This window comes from Mesoplodon densirostris, chromosome 2, assembly GCF_025265405.1.
Source record: "Mesoplodon densirostris isolate mMesDen1 chromosome 2, mMesDen1 primary haplotype, whole genome shotgun sequence".
NCBI lineage: Eukaryota > Metazoa > Chordata > Mammalia > Artiodactyla > Ziphiidae > Mesoplodon > Mesoplodon densirostris.
This window is the reverse complement of record NC_082662.1, coordinates 145,146,218-145,166,370: the sequence shown is the minus strand read 5'-3', so window position 1 is coordinate 145,166,370 and position 20,153 is coordinate 145,146,218. Positions and strand designations below refer to the sequence as shown.

Sequence of the window (20,153 nt, the reverse complement as noted above, 5' to 3'; positions counted from 1 at the left end):
CTCCTGGCCAAGCCCAAAGCTCCTTATACAGAAGAATGAGGGGCCAGGTTCTAAGTGTGAATAGCAACTCCAGACATGATTCCAGGCCCTTTCCTGCTCTCAGAGGTGGGATATCCCCTGACTCCCAGGGCGGGCCACTTGACTAATAAAAGACTGTGAACCCTCATGGAGAACGTACCCCACCACTGTCTGAGGGCAACAAACAACCTCAACACAGAAAACGCAATGGTGGGGTGTGGGGAGAGGTGAAGGAAGGGGGGACTTGGAGGCATTTGGATCAAGGAGGGTTCCAAAGAAGGGTGTGTCTGTTCCTATAGTTATCCTCTTAGGGTAGCAAACTCTGCATGTGAAAGGAGATCCTAAAAAATCTGGAAAAACCCCGTGACACTGCGAGCCCCCTCCCACTGGCACCTTCCTCATGGTGTCAGAGGTGGAGACCCCCTCATGGTGACACATTCAACACCCCCTTCATGGTGACGCAGTGCCGCCCCCATCATGATGATGCTCATTGTCACAGAGGCCCCTACACTGTATCACCACACACCTTTATTCAAGTGCTTCTCGCGCAGTGTACAACTCCCTGCAGAAGCGCTCCAATCTTTGCACTTTCCAGGGCCCCTCATATCCAGGAAGCCTGGCCTGGGGCCTGCTAGGCAGGTACCAAGGAGCAAAGCCATCAGTCATCACTATGGAGATGGGGACCTCTGGCCTCCGTGGAGCTTGATTCTGGGCCTGGCTGCCCTGAACCCTCAGGCCCGCAGCACCTAGCAGAGAACATGTTTCATGAGCTCCTGCTGTTAGGCAGAGCTGGGCTATACGTGCCCGGCTGAAGGGGTGATATGGGGAGTACGAAGCAGTACCCCTCTTCCTTTCCCAGGCCTCCTTCCCCTTAGGCCCTTGGGCCCAAAGCCCAGGTCTCAGCTCTGCCCACTGCAGCTCCAGGATACATCCTCACTAGTCCAGGGCCTCAGAACCACCTGGGGAGGGCAGTCAGGGCACGGATGTTGCCCCTACTTTCCTGACTGAGAAAACAGGTCCAAGGGCATGCCCTGGCCTAAGGTCTTTCAGAGCCAGGACTAGATCCTGTCCTCTGACCATCCACTGAATCCCTTCCACTGACTGCCCATCCCTTCCAGGCCTCACCAGTGTCACCCTGCCCTGTAGCATCTGTGGAACACCCCCAGGACTGTGCGTGTTCGTTGCCTGTGACTGCAGATTTGTGCTCAGAGCTGGCTGCCCGCTTCCCTTCTCACTCCCACCCCTGCTCCTGGCCTCCACCCCCAGAGGCAGCAGATGGAATGCATGCAGCCATTTACCTTCCTCTTCATCACAGCCTCCACCAGTGGCTCTTCAGTGTGTGGCTGAGGCTGGGAGAAATTTGAAGGTTAGAGCTCAGGGAGGGGGTGGGTGTCTGCTGGGGACCCGAGTGGGAGGTGAGGGGGGGGGGTGAGTGAGTCTCATGCCCTCACCCCAGTGATCCATCTGTCTACGAGGCAGACTCTACCGCCTCCTTTGCCCACATTAAGCCATCCTCCCTCTTGGAAAGCCCTTCTGACAGCCTGACCTCGATTTTCACTACCCGTCTTGCCTTGATTTTCAGCGCTCAGCCTCGTCTAGTCCAGCAGGAGAAGAGGTGGCTTCTCCTGGTCTCCCATCCGTTGGAGGGCTCCTAAGGAGTGACCCCTCTCAAGCCCTCACCTTTGACCTCCAGCCGGCAGTCCACAGACGCCTCCCCCAGCACATTGACGGCCTTGCAGGTGTAGACCCCGGAATCGAAGGGGCTGGGTTTCCGGATCTCCAGGGTGCAGACACCTTGCTCAGAGAGGGCGCGGTATTTGGGGTCACCCCGGATGTCCATGTTGTTTTTCATCCAGATGATCCTGGGCTGGGGAAGCAAGGTCAGAGGAGAGCTGGGAAGTCTGTGGGCCAGGATGAGGCTCTCGAAGGCCACCCTCCGCTTAGGGAAAGATGCCTGGGAAGATTCTTCAACACCAGTGCCCCTGCCCAGGGCACAACAGGGCCCTGCCCCTCACCTTGGGTGATGCTCGGACACTGCAGAAGAGCTGCGTGCTGTAGCCAGGGGTGGAGGTGTGGTCAGCCAGGGGCTGGGTGAACGAGGGGGCTTCTGAGAAGTCTCGCTCAACAAAACTTTTAGGTTTGGCCACAATATCTGGTTTTGAGGGAGAAAGTAGGGTGAATTTGAGGTTACAGGAGGAGACCTCTTAAGACTGACCTCATCCATTTTCTTAAAATCACTACAGCTTACACTTAGGTATCCCATTTAGTCTACACAGCATTCCTTTGCAAGGATAAATTTGTCATCCCCAGTTGACAGATGGAAAACTATGACCCTTCATAGATGAGGGACTTGCCCAATATCACGTAGTGAGTTTGCAGCTTAAGCAATGGAAGGTCACATGATGACCACGGCTCTCTGAGCAGAGAGCTGGTGGTCTGGAGGAAAATTAAGGGTGGGAGACAATCCATTTCATCCCTGCCTCCTCCTCTGGAACCCCATGGCAGGACCCTAGGCCCCTGGGGTCTTTGGGAAGCCAGGCACAGCCAACATGCAGGAGCTTAGAGGCAGAATGTCTCAAAGAGGCAGAGGAAAGCCGAAACTACAGCTGGGTGAGTCACAGAGGGGAAGAGAGAGGGGAGTGGGCAGCAAAACCAAACAGATGAGATGATCTTGGCTGAAGGTGGAGACTAAAAACCCAGGGATTCTACATTTCATTTCTGTTTGTCTTTGGAGACTCGACTGGCTTTCTTCTTTTAAACGAAAATGTCTTCCTAATTCTGTGCAGTTCAGGCTAGTGTGTGCTTTCTGCAGCCCGCACAGACGGTACGGGGGAGGGCCTTGGAGCACACAGGGTGACCGGGAGAAAGGGCTTGGAATTTCACATTTGACGCAAGAGGACCATGTGACTGTATAGAGACAGTAAATAACCATATCTCTCTTGTCCATCTATGTGGTGTTATATTAGGGTCCGGAGTTTGCTTTTAGCAGACTCACCAGTCTACCTACCCACACACATTGCCCTTCAGAGTAGCTCCCTTGGGACACTGCACAGGAGACCCAATGACTGCTATGATGTTGGCAGCCATACGGCATCTTTAGAATAAGTGCACAGCCTCCCAAGGGGTGCTTCTCATTTGCATGGGTTTGCTCTGATGTGTTTGTTATAATCAGTCAACCATATCCATTTCTTTACAGTCACGCCGTGTGAATGTGTGCGTGTGGGTAGCTGTGGAGTGGGTGTGGAGAGGGCAGCAAAAGCTCTGGCAAGTGGGCACCCATGAGAAGCACACTGGGAGGGGTGCTGACACACCAAGGAAAAGTCAGAGACAGGGAGAAGGGTCAGCATGGCAAGACCTAGCTTGGTTTCCGGTCTTGGACCCAGACCCACCTGTCTTCTGGATGTGGGCGAGCTCCTTGGTGACGGCCGCCGAGGCACTGAGTCCACACCGGTTTTCCGAGAAGACTCGGAAGGAGTAAGAGTTACCCACGATGAGGTCTGAGATGGCGCAGGTCGTCGGGTGGTAGCGTTCCAGTACTGTGAACCATTGCTGCAAGGACCCTGGGCCTGTCATCCTCACCTCCCCCCTACCCTCCCCCTCCCTGCTCCCCCTGTGGCCTCTTCCTCAGAGGGGCTTGTTCCACACCCCAGCCCTGGGAGGCTGAAACATCCAGCTTTGGGTCTGAGGGACTTTAAATTGGGAGAAGGAACCCCTGGGAGAATGTGACCTTGCTGGGGTCCTCAGAGAATTCTAGAACTTTACTGGTCAAAGTGTGGCCCGAGGTCCTGCAAAGTAAGAATCACCTGAGAACTTCATAGACGTTCAGGATCTCAGTCCCCACCCCAGACCCACTGAATTAAGATCTGCATTTTAGCAAGATTCCCAGGTAATTCATATGCACATTACATTTCCAGAAGCTCTAGAGCTTGAAGGGCCTCCGAGAGCCACCCTTGCAGTCTTCAGGAGGAAACTGAAACCCAGAGATGAAAGAGATTTGCCAAAAGCCACACAGGGAGTCAGGTTAGTGGTAGGCAGACCAGAGCTCTTCAGTCCGTGGACTCTTAGTGGACAGGCCTTCCCAGACACCTAGGCCACTTCTTCCCCCCCAAACCCAACCCCAGTCAGACCTTCCTCTTCCCCGTACTCTGCTCTAGCAGGCCTCACCCCTGTCTTTTTGTCTGCCTTCTGCACTGTGTAGCCCAGGAGCTCTGTGTTGCCTGTGTCCTGGGGTGGTGTCCACTCGAGGGCAGCGTTGCAGCCCCAGACATCCAGTAGCCTGATGCTGCTGGGGGGTCCAGGGTTCTCTGTAGGACCAGAGTGTGAGAGAGAGTGAGGGGGAGGGCTGGGCTTGCTGCAAAATCCCCCCAACCCAAGATCTGGCTCGCATCACTCTCTCTTGGCCTGACCCCATTGGCCATCAGTTCTGGGGCAGGAGGTGAGGTCTCTGGGTCCCCAGCAAGTCAGCCCTGCCTCCCCTGGCCCCATACCGATCACCAGGATGTCGACGGCTGCCTTGGCCTCCAGGCCTTCCAGCTGTACAGTGAGTTCATAGCAGCCTGAGTCGGAGCGCTGGGCTGAGCGGATGAAGAGGATGGAGTCCTGGTCCCCGGTGTGCACATTCACCCGCTGGCTGTCCAGGGCGTGACCGTTGTGGGTCCACGAAGCCTGAGGCTTGGGATTCCCCTGGGAGGGAGGAGCCCTCAAGGTGAGCGCAGAAGGCGCCAGCACCCCCACACCCACTCAGCTCCAGGGATCCCTGTGCCAGGGGAGCTAGCCCCATTGGCCCTTCCGAGCAGGGGCAGCAGAGGCTAGAGCCACAGGTGCTGCCTAGAGCCTCATTCTCCGGATGTCCAGCCAGTCCCGGGGCCACCTGTCCTGTTCACCGGCTGGAGAATCACAGCTGAGTCATGTGTACAACAGAGGGAGGGTGAGGCCATCTTGGTGCGTGGGTCTCAGGCAGACCTCCACGGGGATCCTGACATTTCCTGGGCTCCTCTAATACACCTCAGACGGGGGCCCTTATTTCACCCGAGCTCTTATCCTGGGCAGGAGGCATACTCACCTGGAAGGGGATTTGCAGGTTAATCATCTCTCCCACCTGACGGACATAGGTCTGACGAAGGTGGCGGGGAACGCGGATCTTGGGGGCCTCTGCATTAAAGCGAGAGGCTAGGCTTAGCACAGCGGGGGGGGGGGGCTGCTGATTGGGGGCTTCTGTGGCAGGGGCAGGGGACAACTGGAGAAGGCTGCTGGCTGGGCAGGAGGTCTCCTGAGTGTGCTCTGAGGCTGCTTCCTTGTGGACAGGGCAAAGCTCACGCCCCAGATCCAGGGACCCAAATCCCCTGAGGCCCTTGGGGACTTGAGAGCCAGGAGGTTCCAGGAGGGCAGGGCCTCCACGGTGTGAACTAGTAGGCATCCCGGGCACTCCCTTGGTGCCCTGACCCTGCCAGGCTGGGATTTGCCCTGCAGCTCTGGTATTCCTGGGCTCCAGATGGGCCCCAGCTGGCTTCCTGGCTCCCCCTGGTGGTCGGCGTGTGCTGCGCCTGTGGGCCTGCATTCCCTGGAAGGGGGGCAACACTGTCCTCCCAGTCCCTCTTGCCTTTCTGCTTTGAACAGCTCAGGCCTTCAGAGAAGCCCCTGTGAGGCCCATTTGCCCACTGCTCTGTCCCCAAGCCATATGGGAGGATTGGGATCTTTCCCTTTTTAAATGAAGCCAGAGCAGACCTACCCCCTTCCTTCTCCCTTACTCCTGCCACTACCTTTCAGTCTGCGGTGGGGAAGTCCTTCCTGACACTTTACTTCAGCCCCACGCTACGGTAGAGAACCACCTTCCTGACTATCACCTAATCAGGTGCAACCACTGAAGCTGTTGGGCATTCCAAGGGATGCTGCAACACCCCCTGCCACCATCCCCCTGGGCGGGAGTAGGGGTGGTGGCGGCTGAGGCTCCTCAGTGGCAAACAGGTGGCAGCAGTTGGTCAGTGGCACGCAGGGCAGAGAGGGAGGAGACAGAAGGAACACTGCGTCTCTGAGGATTAGCTGTGCAGGCACTTGGCCCTGGGAGCATCAGGCGTGGAATGTTCCAGGGGCAGCTGCAGGGGGCCAGGAATGCTTGGCAGCTCCAGGTGGCTGAGGAGGGACAGCTGAGCAGCTGAGGATTCTGGACAGGGTCCCCACCCTGCGCTGCCCATGAGGGGGGCCTAGCTGGCTGCTCCCTGTTTGTTCACAGCTTCCTCCCCTCTTCTCTCCAGGAAATCCCCTTCTCTCCTGCCAGAGGAATTTTAATGGAGTAGAGGGTGCTCTGAGTCTAGCTGCCTCCTTCAGGGTTAGGCCTTGAAGGAGAGGCCCCTGGCCCCTGCAGGCTCTCAGAGTCTGAGATCCCTGGGTCCTGAGGAAAGGTCCAGGATGCCCACCAACCCCACTCACCAACAAGGAGGGCGTCCTGGCACCCCCAGGCTAGAAGCAATGAGTCCATATTGAGCTGCCACCTGGGACCATGTCTCACCCAGGCTCAAAGGAGGGGAAAGTCCTCTGGTTTTGAAAACCACCAGAAAAAGACTCCCTGCTGCCTGGTAAGACATGAACTGTCCTGCGTGGGAGTCAGGTTCTGGGACTGCCACTAATAGGCTAGGTGACCTCAAGGGAGTCCTGGGTGCCTTTGGACCTGCTTGGCTTGGCTGGACAAGCCGTGACAGTCTACAATTCTACACTCCCAACCCCCTGGTTCCCACATCTCTCAGACCTTAGAGTTGAAAAGTATTTCCTTGAGTCCAGACTTGACCCCCTTCTGTGGCCATGAAACCCCCTCTGTCTGGAGGCCTTGTCCAGAATTATGGGGTCAAGATGAGGAGGGGGGAACAAGGAGAAAGGTGGAGAAGGCCTCAGGCCACCTGCTGGCCTATGTCTCTTGTCACCCTGGGGCTCTGGGCTGTCCCCAGAGACCTTGGATCAGACCAAATGACTCACTGCCATTAACAGACTGAAACCTAATCAGTCCTGGGAGGACTTGAGGCTAATGCACCCTACAAATAGAAATCTAGCAAGGGGACAGCAGCTGGCCTCCCAGGTTCCCAGTGCAGCACTGGCCTCTGGGGATGGAGAAACCTTCACCAGCCTTTTGCAGGGCATTAATCTTCTTCCCCCTAGGGACGTGGTGCAGCAAGAGGCAAGCAAAGACTCCTGTCTGGAACCCAGGCCACATGAAATGAGCAGAAAATGAACTTCCATGGCCGCTGAAGGAATTAAGTTAGCTAGGAAGAATGTAATGACTCTAAACATTGGGACTCTGAGGCAGGTGACCTGGGGAGCTTGAGCTCTCACTTCTGGAGATCAGGAAGCTTGGGGGCTGGGCCACTCAGGGAAATGGCCTCTTTGACCTCTACAGGCCCCTTGCTGCCGAGGAACCTGGGACTTTCTTAAGGCAGAATGGCGATAGCAGGTGGCTTGTGCACGTGAGTGTGGGATGGGGGGAAATGACTGCCCTGTTCGCTCTACCCATTGGCCTCAGTTTCTCCATCCATTAGATAAGGTGCCTGGGAAGGGCTGGGGAGCAGGATTTACCAATGATCTTTTGGATGTGGACAGGCTCGTCCAGCACTGCTGGTGGGCCAGCCCCTGCCGAGCTCACTGCAGCCACACGTACGAAGAACTTGTCACCTACAGCCAGGTTCCGCACGGTCTGCTGGGTCACCATCATGGGCCGGGAATTCACAGGCACCCACTCCAAGGCTGAGAGAAATGAAGAGAGTGCAAGGTCCTGGCTCCATGGCTGTGGGCACCCTTCTCAGTGGGGCTTCCCTTCTCGCTGATGATCTGAGGAAGCTGACCTCCCTTTCTGGGACTTATTTTCCCTTTGCCTCCCTGACTTCTTGTTGTCAAATGGCATCAAAGACACCTGATGTTAGAACCCTTGAGTGGTGGCCAGAGATGGGTTTGCCGGAGCCCAGAGAGGGTTGGACACATTTGCCAAATCACACAGCAAGGTAGGGGCGAAGGCAGAGGCCAGGCTGAACTTGACTGCCACGGAGGTGGATAACAGGATGCTGGCATGAGGAATTTGGCCAGAGCCGCCCATCCCCTATTTCTCCTCACTGTCTCTTACAACTTACCCTCCCCCTCAGCTTCTTTTGCTGTCCACCTCCTGCTTGCCCTCCCCAAGGAAAGTCCTCTGAGACTTAGCACCTCCTTCCTTCTCACAGAGGAGTGCCCCACTGTCGCCTACCCTTTTATCTCTGTTACTCAGAGGCTTCCTGGAGCTGGAGGACAGGGGGCCTCCTAAGGCCGTTTGGACATCCTCCTGCTTTCAGAGGTGCGTTGGTGGAGCAAGAAGCTGTATGTGAGTGGCTTGAGCGGACTGCTTCCTCTCCCTCCTTCTGTATCTCCCCTTGGACTGACCCAACTGCAGAGTCTGGGGGCTTGTCCCTGCTGCCCTCTAAGCCCACCTCCCCTGGGTGTATGCAGGGCTTAGCCCATAGCTCACCTCCCTCTCGGCGGAGTTCCAGAACATAGCCCTGGAGCCCCAGCTTCCCTAGCCTCTCCGGGGGTTCCCAGCTCACAGTCACCGAGCTCTCTCTCACGTCCTCCACAGCCAGCAGCAGCGGGGCACTGGGGACATCTGAGGGAGAAGCAGGGGGAGATAAAGAGGTTCGTAGCCAAAAGCTCTGCCCGCAGCACTCTCCGCCAAGGCTGCCTCCCTCCTCCACCTGCCCCGCCTCTTGTCACCTTCACTTGGAGGTGCGGGTTTAGAGGTTGCGGGGGCAGGTGCCTCAGGGGCAGGCTCCTGTGGCTTGGGAGCCTGCTCTTCCCCGGTAGACTTGGGTGCTGCCACTTCTCCAGAGGGCTCTGTGGTGGGCACATTTGCAGACTCAGAGGCAGTCTCCTCCGGACCACAGGCAAGGGCTTCACAGGTGGCTTTTCCTCTCATTGCAAGGGTTGCTGGAGGGTCAGGCTGGAGAGCGCAGGGAGCAGCACTGGAGGGTCTGTGATTCCAGGGTGCCTGGGACACCTAGGTCCAGGCTTATATAGTCAGGGGGCTGCCCCACCCCCAAGCAAATGATTCCCAGCTGTGGGGTCAGGTCAGGCAGGGGGACTGGGGGGGTGCGTGGGGAGGCGCTGAAGCCAGGAATAGCTCTGGCAGAGGACGGCAAGGGTCCCCTGAGGAGTGCGCGGCCTCGTCCATCGCCCCGATTGGATCTCAGCAGGCAGAGTTCTGGTGCCCAGATGGGAGGAGGGTACAGATCGGTGAGATGGGACATTGCCAGGAGCCTGTGCCAGGGGTCAGGGCAATGGGAACAAGAGCTTCCATCTAGAGAATGAACCCAGATCAGGCTCTGTGTGTTTGGCCTCTGGGGGACCACTTGTGCCCAGGGCTTCTCAGCTTGGGTGCTGGGGTCCAGACAGCCTGAAACAGCCTTCTCTTGGGAGCACTCCCAGCTTTGTCCCTGGGGTCCCACACTCCCCTGGTCCTCACGTTCCCTGGGAATTCTCACTTGTGCTGTATGAGGTTGAGGGCCTAGAGAGGGAGGGAATTGGGATGCCCAAGGTGGGCCTGATTGGTGGAAGGTCTTCTAGCAATGGGACCCAAGGAAGGGAGTCTAAGGCCCCTGGTTACCCAGCCTCTCCAATCCCTGCTCTGGACCTCAGGTTCCCCATCTGTTACAGAGAGCACTATGACAGTCCCCTAGCCCTTGGGGGTAAAATCAAGTCATAAGACAGGTCTGGAAGAGATCTTGGAGGAGGACAGCACTCTGAGACTTGTACTCTTCGAAGCAGGACATCTGCATGCCACGAGGAAATGAGGCAGGTACAACCAAATTGCTAGTCATTGTGTCATTCATCCAATAAAACAGTAAGATCGGGAATGATTTAATAAGCCTGAAAATAACGTGTGTCAGGGAGGAGGGGAAGTAACGAGAACTCTCACTGCTGGTGGGAGTGTAGATGGGAGCAATCTCTTTGGAGAAAGTGAGACAGTATCTAGTCAGATTGAAAATGTGCAAATTCTATGACCCGGCAGTCACACCGCCAGAAACTCTCACACCTGTGCCCCAGGAGACAGCCATGCAAACGTTCACGGCAGCATTGTCTGTAACACCAAATCTGGAGAACACAGCTCTCCCTCAACAGGGGAATGCATAAATAACTGTGACATGTGTGTGCCCCTCTAAACCAAACATGGAATAAAATGAGCAAACTTCAGCTACATGGTTGATCTAACAGACATAACGGGGAGCAAAGGAGCCAGGCACAGAGAGCGACAAGACCCCTTTCATATTCAATTCAAGCACCGGGAGCACCAGCTCTCTTCTTCAAGGGGCGTCTCTAGCTGGTGAGACCACAAAAGAAGGCAGGGAAGGTCAGGATAGTGCCTGCCTCTGGGCAGAGGGACAGGGATGTATGTGACTGTGGAGTTTCATGGGCACTAATGAGGCCTCATTTCCTGTCCTGGGTGGTGGTTACACAGGCTTTCACTATATAGGAATCCTTTAAATTAAACAAATACATTTTATGTACTCTTTAGCTTGTATGATATATCCCATAACTTAAAAATCAATACACATGTAATTTATGTAGGGCCCTCAGTGGCATGCATGCTCTCCCCCTGCCCCGGGGCTTGGGGGCACAGGAGAGTGGCCACCTCTCACCAGTGGCTGTCCTTTTTGGGGAGAGGCAGTGGAGGGCCTGGGGAGCCTCCAGATCCTGCCCCGCTTGGGTGCCCGTGCCCTCTGCCGGGTGACTCAGTGTCCTGCTGGGCAGTCCTCCAGGACTGGAGACCCGATCTCTATCCCTGGCCTCTGACTCTGCAGCTATAAGTGAATGTGACTAACTCTGCAGGACCCTGAGTCAGCCCTCCAGAGACTGTCTCAGGATGGGGGAAGGGTGGCCAGGGGAGGCAGGGTGGGGGTTGACTTCCCTGGAGGACTCACAGCCCCTGGCTTTTAAAGACCCCTGTGTGGTAGGGTAGGCAGTGGGCAGGGATTAGGAAATGCTTGGCCCACTGGCCAGCAGTGAAATGCCAGGTACACCCTGAAGCTCTGGCCAAGCTCTCACTCTCTTTTCCTTTAGCTTGGCGGTGACCTTGGGATCAGTTGCATCTGCCCCGCTCCAGCTGGTTCAGATTTCAGGGAGGCCGATAGGTCTTTTCTTCCCCACACCTCAAACCAGTGTCACAAACCACTAGGCCAAGTCACAGATAATCCAAACATCAGGGAATCCACAAATAAATTCTCTTTGGTTTTGGAGCATGCAGCTGAACTCTCTCTAGATACAAGGCATGTTTGGGGCTCTGGGAGTTCACAGAAACTGCTGAGAACCTCTCTACTTCATAAAGGCTGGAAGGCTGGCTGATCTGAGCTCATCCCGTTTGACCCATCCCGTCCCATCTGGCCCCCACCTCGTGTCCCAGGCTGAGCTGAGGAGTCTGGATCTCTGCATGGGCTGAGGGCTATGTCCTGAGAGGGGAGAGACAGAGGGCTGGGTTACAGCCCTAGGACACCTGACTGATTTCAGTCCAGCAATGGAAAGGGTTCCTCTAAGGTAATGAGCAACTGGTCACCGAGAGTGTGGGGGGAGGTTGGAAGGCTAGCTCTCAAGTCCTGTAGAGACTCTAGGCCTGGGACGGAGGGAGGGTGTGCGAGATAACATAGGTGTCTCCTTCTAGCCCTGAGAGTCCAAGGTCGGGGTCTCTCTAACCTGACCCTGTGTTGGCTCCTACACCTCCCCGAGGTGAGAGGAGATGAAGGGTTGGTGTTCAAGGGTTTCCTTCCTAGTTCCTGCTAGCTCCTGGAAACAGAAAAGGCTTCTTTCAACAAGGAACTGTATCGAGAAGTCTGGACGACAATGAGTTTAAGATCTGGAAGCCCATCAGCCCTCTTGGGCTAAGTCCATGACTAATGGGTCTGGTGATGCTTGCCTCTTTGGGGGACTTCCTGGGGCCCGGCAGAGGACAGGCTGGTCTCCTTTTCTGCAGCTCAGGACTACCAGGCCTGAGAGAGAGGAATCCAGAAGAGATGGGAGAGGTGAGCCCCGTGGGTCCAGTGGGACCGCAAAGATAGACTGAAGCAAGTGCTAATAACTGGTGAGCCCCAGTGCTTTATGGAGCAGCTGCAGAATCAGGAAAGGGAAGTGGAATGGGGACATGATTATGTTCCTGAGTAAAGGTTCAAGTTGGGCTTGGCAGAGGATATAGTTAGTGTGGTTGCTGCTTCTTGTAAGATATTTCACTCTGCAGGGGTAGAGCTTGCCAAAATGGTGTCCTTAGGCATAGAGGCCTGGGGGCAAGGGAGTTGAAGAAATCTCCTTGTGTGGGGCTTGGAGTTGTTGAGCATTCTCCTTAATCAGAAGCTATGTGCTGACCTTGTGTCTTACACTGTGTTGGTCCCACAGCCCCATCCCTACCTGCCTGTCCACCAGAGCTGAGCTCAGATGGCAGAGCTGTGGCCCTCCACATGGGTCCAAGGAAGGGAGACTGAAGCTCAACAGGGGACCCAGCAGGGCAGGTGATCAGGCTCCTAGCCAGTTAGAGCCAAGCGATCTCTGCCCCACTGTGTGCCCAAGGACCGAAGGCGACACCTCAGCAAGCGCATCCTTGATGGCACTGGTGAGAGGGAAGTGCAGATTCTGTCTGCAGAAGGTGCCCTGAAAGTCATCCAAGTCCAGGGCCCACACCATGGCGCCAGCCAGCTGCCTGTTCCTCAGGTACCGCACCTGGCAGGGAGCCCCAGAGCAGACAGGGCTGGGTTCCCTGGGCCAGGGTGCTTATGGGGGGCATGCTATCTGGACACCTCCCCATGGGAGAGAAAAGCAGACACCTGAGACCCAAAACACCTCTGTAGCCAAGCCCCACCCTCAGTGCAGGGGGCTTCCCTCCCCGCTTCAACTTGGAGTGTGGCCTTAGGTACATACCTTGTTTTTGACGCTCTCCTGGTCGTCATACCCCACCCACTGGTTGCCCTTAGTGGCGTAGGGGACCTGCTGACCAAGGAGTCTATGGACCGTGGCTCCGCGGAGGAAGTCACAGATATGAGCAGAGAACAGGGCAGGGGTGGTGTGGGCAGCTGTGCTGAGACTTTGCAGGTCACCAGGGGGAAACCACTGCCCAAATCTCTCAGCCCCTTGCTTCTTCCTGCAGGCTACATCTTCCCCTAGAGACTGCAGGCTTCACACAACTTTACTTAAAACAGATGCAAAGATCCCAGGATTCTGTAGCTGCTGTAACCTGAGGGCATTATGGGGGCTCTGATTAGCTTCCTGCATCTTAAACAGGGATGTGGGAAGTAGTGCTTTGACACTGAGGACCGGCCCAAGGCAGCACAGAGCAGCAGAGGATGGACCGAAACAAAAGAACCTACCTCTTGGCCATTGCTTTTTCCTGGGCTAGAGGGAAGGCCCCAACTTGGTGGCCAGAGTGGGTGCAGACAGGATGTGCCTGACCTCCTCCTCCCTCTTCTCCAGAGTGCTAGGTCTACTGGAACATTTTTTTTAATTTCCAAAGGAGTAAAGTGTGGGTGGGATGGGAGGCTCACCTTCCCCGGGGCTGCGGGTGCCCTGGGAAATCTTACCTTCTCCCCAGCTCATACCTCATAGTAGGCGAGGGTCCCTTTCTCCTTGGTGAACCGGCCTGGTATTCCTGGCCCTGAGGTCGGGGCTCCCACATCTGTCTTGGAAGAGGCCAGGGTGAAGCTCCTCCCAAAAGTGGGGATACCCATCACCAGCTTATTGGCCTGGGCCCCCAGCCTCAACACACAGCTCACAGCGTAGTCCCGTGGGTGGGTAGGGCAGGACAGTTTGAGCAGTTAGATGCTGGTGGTCTAGGAGGGGAAAGGTTGTGCAGTTCCCACTGCTGCCTTGAAAGGTGGAGTTCCAGGTCTAGATGCGTCTGGAATTCCCTTCCTTCTGGGAACCTATAATGTCAGTCTAAAAAGCATTGTGTAATTTCAGTCTTGAAAAAAAATCCTCTTAGGTATAGGAAGGGATTATTACTGTTCGATAGTTGCAGAAATCTGGTGATTGGCCCAGGTTACACAGCAAACAATGGCAGGTCTAGACTAGACTCTTACCCTCTCAGCCCCCAGCCCTCTTTGTGCTCTCTTCAATCTGCCCTCTGCCTTCTCTAGGTCCACCCTACAGGCCCATCAGGAGATGTTCTGATTCTTTATGGAAGTATCACCTCCCCAGTTGCCAGAGCTATGGAGAATGCATAAACTTTGGGCCTCAGTTTCCTCATCTGTGAAGTGGGCCCTATAACCCCTCCCTTGCAGGATTACTGAGGTGTGGAGAGGTTGGTGTCTGAGTTCTGGCAAGTGGCATGTCTCTGGTCCCCTCTCAGCCCTCCCTCCTTTGGGACACTCACAGCATTGCTGAATCTGTCAGAACTTGTATCTTCCTGGCCTCGGAATAGGGGGCTGTGATGTGCTATGGTCTGGCACCACGCTGCATGAAAGTCGTGGGTCAAAAGGCTGATGAAGTCCAGGTGTCTGTGGAAGAGTGGATGCAGGGCAAGGCGAAAAAAAGTGCACCACCCTAGCAGGATGTGAGCTGGAGAAACAGGCAGCCAAGAGAAAAGCCATTAACCCAAAACCCAGTAGAACCCAGTGACCCCCTCTCTAGGTTGCTGGACCACCTCCCTTGTGCCACACTGGGAAGTGGGCTCAGGGTCCCACAGGAGCATTCAAGGCAAGAATGGGGTTCTTCCAATCTTCCCCCAGCACACAATTGGGAGCTGGCCTCCAACACACGTCACCCCCTCCACTCCAGCCACATTCATCTTTGAGAAAGCAGATTACAAGTGGCATCAACAGCTAGCCTTGTCGGGAGAGAGCAGGACCAAAGGATGGCCTGAACCTATGATTCCTCCTGGTGGGGTGTAAGGTTTCCACACACAAAGGTGGGGGGTCTGCAGATGGATTGCATGAACATGAGTTTCAGGTGTTTGGGGCAAATGGTTGAGAGCCACCTCATTCCCACCCTCTAAGTGATCAATTAAAGCACCACGTCTACACTCCCTAAGACCCTAAAGAAGATTCTAAAGTCAAAGCAAAGAGCCTTTGTCTCTTACTCTTGGGTTTCCTAAGACCCATGCCTTTGTTCCACCGAGAGATCAGCCTGCTTGGCTGGGGACTGCTCATTCTCACGCATGAGGAGGCAGGGTGAGGAGGAGGGGCAGGGTGAACAGGAAAGGGAGGGGGTCACCTGCATGTGACAGCACCTTGAGGACTCCCCAGCAGCCTAGAAATGAAAGGTATCATTACTGCTGCCTTGCCCCTCCAGAGACTAGTGACTGGCTGGTTTGTATAACTTTCCCTACTTCCTTTTCCACAAATACATACATTCATAACGACTTTCTCAACGGAGCAGCACAATACCCCAAATGAAAAGGACGGATAGGGATTGTTATGCCCCGTCTGACAGACGGGGAGGCTGAGGCACACAGAGGGGAAGTGACTTGCTCAAGGTCACACATCTTTGGAGAAACTGGGACTAAAAGCCCAGTCTTCCGATTGTACATGGAGTGCTAGGGCAGAGTGCATCAGGAAGGAGATTCACCGGGATATCTGGGCGATGTCAGAGCCTCTGTCAATGGCAATCTTCCCAGCAGACACTGCTGTGCTGAGCAGGAGTCGCTCTGCTCCTGCCTGGGCTCCTCTTGCAAACTCAGCCTTCGTTTCCTGGTGGGCAGCGAGGCAGGTGAGTGACAGCAAGCCTTGAGACCAAAGATCTCTGAGCATGTCATTGGCCTTCGCTGTCTGCTGTAATCTCCAACCTGACTGGAGCTCAGTGGGAACGATAAAGGGGTCTCATCCTCGGACTCACCCATCCTTTTCCTAAAAAACGGTTTGTACCAATCTCATCCCAACACCCCATGCATACTCATCAACACTCAATTATTCTCCGTCCTGGAGGGACCCTGAGAATAGAGAATGATCCCACTTGGTCCACAGATGATGCTGGAAGATATTTGCCTGTTGGTCTGTGCTTTGTTCAAGCTTATAAATGAGAACACAAAATTAAAGTGATTTATATGGTACCGTGAACAATTTGTTTAAATGATCACTCTTCCCCTGGGGGAACTGAGTACCTCTGATGCAGTGCATGCTGGGGAGTGGGCAGTGTCAGTTTGAGAATGAATAGAGGCAGTGAGGAAGGGGTGCTCCGCTTAGTGACCTCTGCCTCAGAACCCCACCCTACCTCCCACTGTGGTCAAAAGATGTCTTCCTTGCTGTGTAAGATCTCAGGACACAGGCTTGTTTGTCTTATCCCTGGTCCAGATCTCAGGACCCTGCAGCAAAGAGGCCTCAGTCCCCCTTTGCCTGCCTCAGGAGAATATCTCTGAAGACAGCTTCTGCCCTCCCCACTCCCTGAAGCTCCCTACCTCCCTGCCCTTTTCCCTGATCCAACCAGCACCTTGACCAGAGTGGTGAGATGCTGCTTGTCTCTCCGCCCAGGGTAGAGCCAGGCTAGGTCCAGTCCATCAAAGCCATGGGTCCGCAGAAATGGTGGCACCGACTTGATGAAAGTTCTGTGACTCCAGGTGTTGGAGGCTATTTTGGAAAATCTAGAACCAAAATCACCCCAGTAGAGGGCTCAGTACCAATACGCTGGGTGACTTAGCCCTCTGGAAGGGTCTCTGGGGCTTGTGGAGCTGGGAGTCTGAACCCACACAGCTCTAGGAGGGCATGGTTGGGACAGGACCCACCTCCAATTATCTTCGAAAGACCATGTGCTTTAGAGCCAGATATCCCTGGCTCTATCACCTACTAGCCAAGCCACTTTGAGCAGGTTATAACCTGAGCCCCAGTTTCCTCATCTGTAAAATGGGCATAAATATAACATCTCACAGTGCTATTATGAGGATTACATGTGATAATGGTTGGATAGGATGCCTGACACATAGTAACAGCTCAGTAAATGAGAGCTGCTATGGCCATCTTTGCCCCCTTTTGAAAGTCTCCTCCAATTCTACCCACTCCAGGATGTCTTCACAGGGTCTCCACTCCCAAATTTCCCATTCATTTCATCTCTCTCCTTCCAGCCCTTAGGACAGTATCCCTCGCCGCCCCAAATTCCTTTGTTTTCATGTCTGAGAAGTAGTAAAAAGAACATTGGCTGCCACCTTACTGTGTGACTCTTGACAAGTTCCTTTCCCTCTCTGCGCTCTGATTTCATGGTTGCACATGAGGCAGGCTCCTGACAACCATTCAGGCCCCTGTGCCTGACCAGTCTGGGGTCCCTGTGACCCCCATCCAGTGGATGAGGAGAAACCTATGCCTCCTCCTATTCCATCAACCTCTGGGGGATGAGTCATCCTGCCTTTGAGAACCAAAGTTCCATCCTCCAACAGATAGAAGGGTCTTCAGGTTGGGATTCCTGTGGGGCACAGGGAGGCAGGAGGGCAGGGGTTGAGTGAAGTTGCTGTGACATGGGGTGGCCCCATGTTTAGGAGGCTGCATCAGGCTTCCAGCTTTGGGTGGGAGGCTGAACCAGGCCTCTGAGGTCCTTCCAACCCTGAGATTAAGTATTCTAAGACTTTCTAAGCATTTGTGGCAGTTACTCTGAGGTATGTTGCCCATATTTGTTCCCTCAGTGGGGAAGCCAGGGTATGGCAAAATAGAGTCATGAACACTTTCTCTGTGGAGAGGCACCCTCAGAGGATGGAGAGGGTTCCCTTTCCCAGGGGAGCTCAGCTGTGACTTCTTCTACAGTCTTCTTCTACACCCTGACACCTGCCCTCATCACTTCTTCCCACTTAAGCCAAGGCCCTCCAATTCTCCACCCAGAGGTGAGTACTGGGGACCTCGCCCATCCTCCTGAGCAGGAGTACTCTACCCTGAGACCAGCCCTGCTAACCCTCCATCTTCCTCCTTCCCTGGCCAGCCAGTGGCCCAACCTGTTCTTGAGTGTGTTCAGTCTGTCATAGAGCGTCCCATCATTCCATTCCCAGGTGTCGATCTCATTGTTGCTTATGTTGGCAAAGCTGTAGATGATGTGGGTACAGAGGAAGGGATCGATGGCGTCTGGGAAGCAGCTCCCATCACCCTCCCGGTACTGGGACCAGCTGGTGTAGTAGCAGATCAGCTTGTATGCAGCACCTGAGGAGAAGGCCAAGATTGAGCCAGGGACCCTCTGGCTGAGCCCTGAGCTGAGCACTAATGGGGTTTTGGGGGGCGGGGTTGATGGGCAGAATTGTGAGCAAAGTTAGAATTCTAAATGGAAAGGGCTGGCTCAGGGGAGTTCTCTGATGAAAATAAGGTCTATTTTGAAAATGCTTAGAAAAGATCAAATATAGTAGATAAATATACTGCAGACTAAGAACAGAACACTGTATGGGGTCGGGGTGGGGGGTGCTGATGAATAAAGATGAAATGGGACTTGGTACAAGTAAAGAAGGCTTCCTGGAGGCAGCGACGTTGAAGGAGAGGAGGGACCCAGCCCCAGACAGCCATATCAGAAGACCCTGGCCTTCAGGCGAGAGTCTTGCAGGACCTTCAGTGGAGTCCTTGACCTGAGAGGCTCTGGCCCATCTCTTCTCTGCCTTCCTGTGGGAGTGCCCCTAACTTGTAACCCACCCAGAATGGCAGTCTTCAGGCCCCTTCAGTCCATCCCCCCAGCTGGGGCACAATATCCCAATGGACCAGGAAGTTCCTCCTCCCCGCTCATTCTAATTTTTCCTGCTGCAAAGTAGGCCTTTTCTGCCCTCTTGACTGTGGAGGAATAACAGTGGACATCACTCATCCATGCTGCTACTGGTCTCCTGTTAGTGGTTCCCAGTAAGCGATTAGTTGAAGCCTTCATTGAACCTGAGCCATTGAAAGTTTTTAATTTTCAAAAATTTTAAATATACAGAAAAGTAGAGAATAGTATAGTAAACACCTATACACTCATCACCTTGGTTTAACAAATGCTAATACTTCTGAACCATTTGAATCACAGAAGAAACTGGAGAAGCGCTACCTTAGTGGCAAGGTCCCTTCCACACAGCACTCACCACACCCCCACTTCCCATGACTTAAAAGGGGTTACTTACAGCTCTGGAGCAACACCAGGACCACAAAACCTGAAGGGAAATCCAGGGTGAGACACCCTGCAAGTACCTCCTGCTCTTCCCCCTGCTCCCTGCACCCCTCACCATAAAGGAATCAAGGGCCTCCTCACACCAGCCTCCTCCTCTCTCTCCCTGCCGACTCTGCTACCCCTCCCACAGCAGGTAGGAGGCCAGCCGCTCTGTGGAGCGGCTCTGCGGCCAACCCAGAGACCTGTCTGAGCCACCCTCAGACCCATCCTGGCTGCAGCAGAGGGGGACACGGCGTGGCCTCTTCCTTTGCCCTCAGGCTCCTGGTGCCCAGCTGCCTAGACAGGACGCTTCCCTAGGCCTCCAACTTCATCTTATACCTGTCCCACTCCACTCCCCCGCACCCCAAACCATCTCATGTCCAGGAACTGAGCTGTGTGTCAGTGAAGGAACTAGCAGGCTGGAAAGTGGGGGAGGAGGAGCACTGCGGGCCGCCTGAGGTGGATTGAGAAACCCTGGAGAGTTCTGAAAACTTGGGCCAGGTCTTCCTGAGGCACCTTCCAGCAGAAAAGCCATCAGGTGGATGATCTGGCGGCTCCTGTGGCCAGTAACTCAGCCTCCCACTCACTTTTCTCCAAAAGCCGGAAGTTTCTGGGCTTTTCTGGCAGCCTCTACTTTTGCCTCTCCAGCCCTCTGTCCGGGCCCTTGGCCAGGTTGAAACTGGGCACAACTGAGTTCTGTAACCAGCAGTACCCCAAAAAAGGCTGTTATTCATTCTTTACCTGAGCCCAGCAGCACCCTGCCTGACCCACTCTCCCCCTCTCCAAGCTGTTTCCCACAGCTGGCCTGTGCTGATTATTTAAAAGAAAAGCTGGAGAGGAGTGGGAAATTGCTGAGAATGCTCTGAGATCTGGTGCTGTTTTGCTTCCTTTTTGAAATGCCTGTTAAAATGAGTATGAATCTGGCAAGCCTGGGGCTGCAGCAAAGTACCGAGGAGTAAAAACTCAGGGAACTCTTGATTTCCCCCAGGAGCAGATAATCTCAGAAGATCAATAATCTCCACACTCTCGGCTCCTCTCTGTTGAAACTTAAGTGTAATGATGCCATCCCTTTCTAGATCCCTCAGTGA

General features: G+C 54.6%; 2 protein-coding genes across 2 annotated transcripts; both read right to left on the bottom strand.

Annotated features, from left to right (window-relative positions):
* Window positions 1-954: 954 nt before the first annotated feature.
* On the bottom strand, window positions 955-8,941 carry MYBPH (myosin binding protein H). Its single transcript, XM_060078454.1, has 10 exons — window positions 8,740-8,941; window positions 8,498-8,632; window positions 7,579-7,746; window positions 5,081-5,169; window positions 4,506-4,701; window positions 4,183-4,322; window positions 3,408-3,567; window positions 2,034-2,170; window positions 1,699-1,885; window positions 955-977 (listed from the first exon to the last, which is right to left on the bottom strand). Exons 1-10 carry the CDS (start codon window positions 8,939-8,941, stop codon window positions 955-957), a joined length of 1,437 nt encoding a protein of 478 aa, XP_059934437.1.
* Window positions 8,942-8,960: 19 nt separating this feature from the next.
* On the bottom strand, window positions 8,961-19,311 carry CHI3L1 (chitinase 3 like 1). Its single transcript, XM_060078445.1, has 12 exons — window positions 19,269-19,311; window positions 19,040-19,069; window positions 17,903-18,104; window positions 17,326-17,382; window positions 16,420-16,570; window positions 15,562-15,683; window positions 14,370-14,492; window positions 13,596-13,779; window positions 12,922-13,038; window positions 12,562-12,723; window positions 9,507-9,529; window positions 8,961-9,147 (listed from the first exon to the last, which is right to left on the bottom strand). Exons 1-12 carry the CDS (start codon window positions 19,291-19,293, stop codon window positions 8,961-8,963), a joined length of 1,383 nt encoding a protein of 460 aa, XP_059934428.1. The 5' UTR covers window positions 19,294-19,311.
* Window positions 19,312-20,153: the final 842 nt, after the last annotated feature.

Excerpts from the sequence above, each read along its gene's own strand:
- MYBPH (XM_060078454.1), bottom strand. The coding sequence starts at position 8,941 with ATGAGAGGAAAAGCCACCTGTGAAGCCCTTGCCTGTGGTCCGGAGGAG. Across the intron at positions 5,170-7,578 it reads CCACATCCAAAAGATCATTG|AGGCCCCCAAGATCCGCGTT; the intron begins GTAAATCCTGCT and ends GCTTTAATGCAG. Across the intron at positions 1,886-2,033 it reads GTGTCCGAGCATCACCCAAG|CCCAGGATCATCTGGATGAA; the intron begins GTGAGGGGCAGG and ends TTGCTTCCCCAG.
- CHI3L1 (XM_060078445.1), bottom strand. The coding sequence starts at position 19,293 with ATGGGTCTGAGGGTGGCTCAGACAG. Across the intron at positions 13,780-14,369 it reads TCTGACAGATTCAGCAATGC|GGACTACGCTGTGAGCTGTG; the intron begins TGTGAGTGTCCC and ends TACCCACCCACG. Across the intron at positions 13,039-13,595 it reads GGACCCTCGCCTACTATGAG|ATCTGTGACTTCCTCCGCGG; the intron begins GTATGAGCTGGG and ends TTCTCTGCTCAT.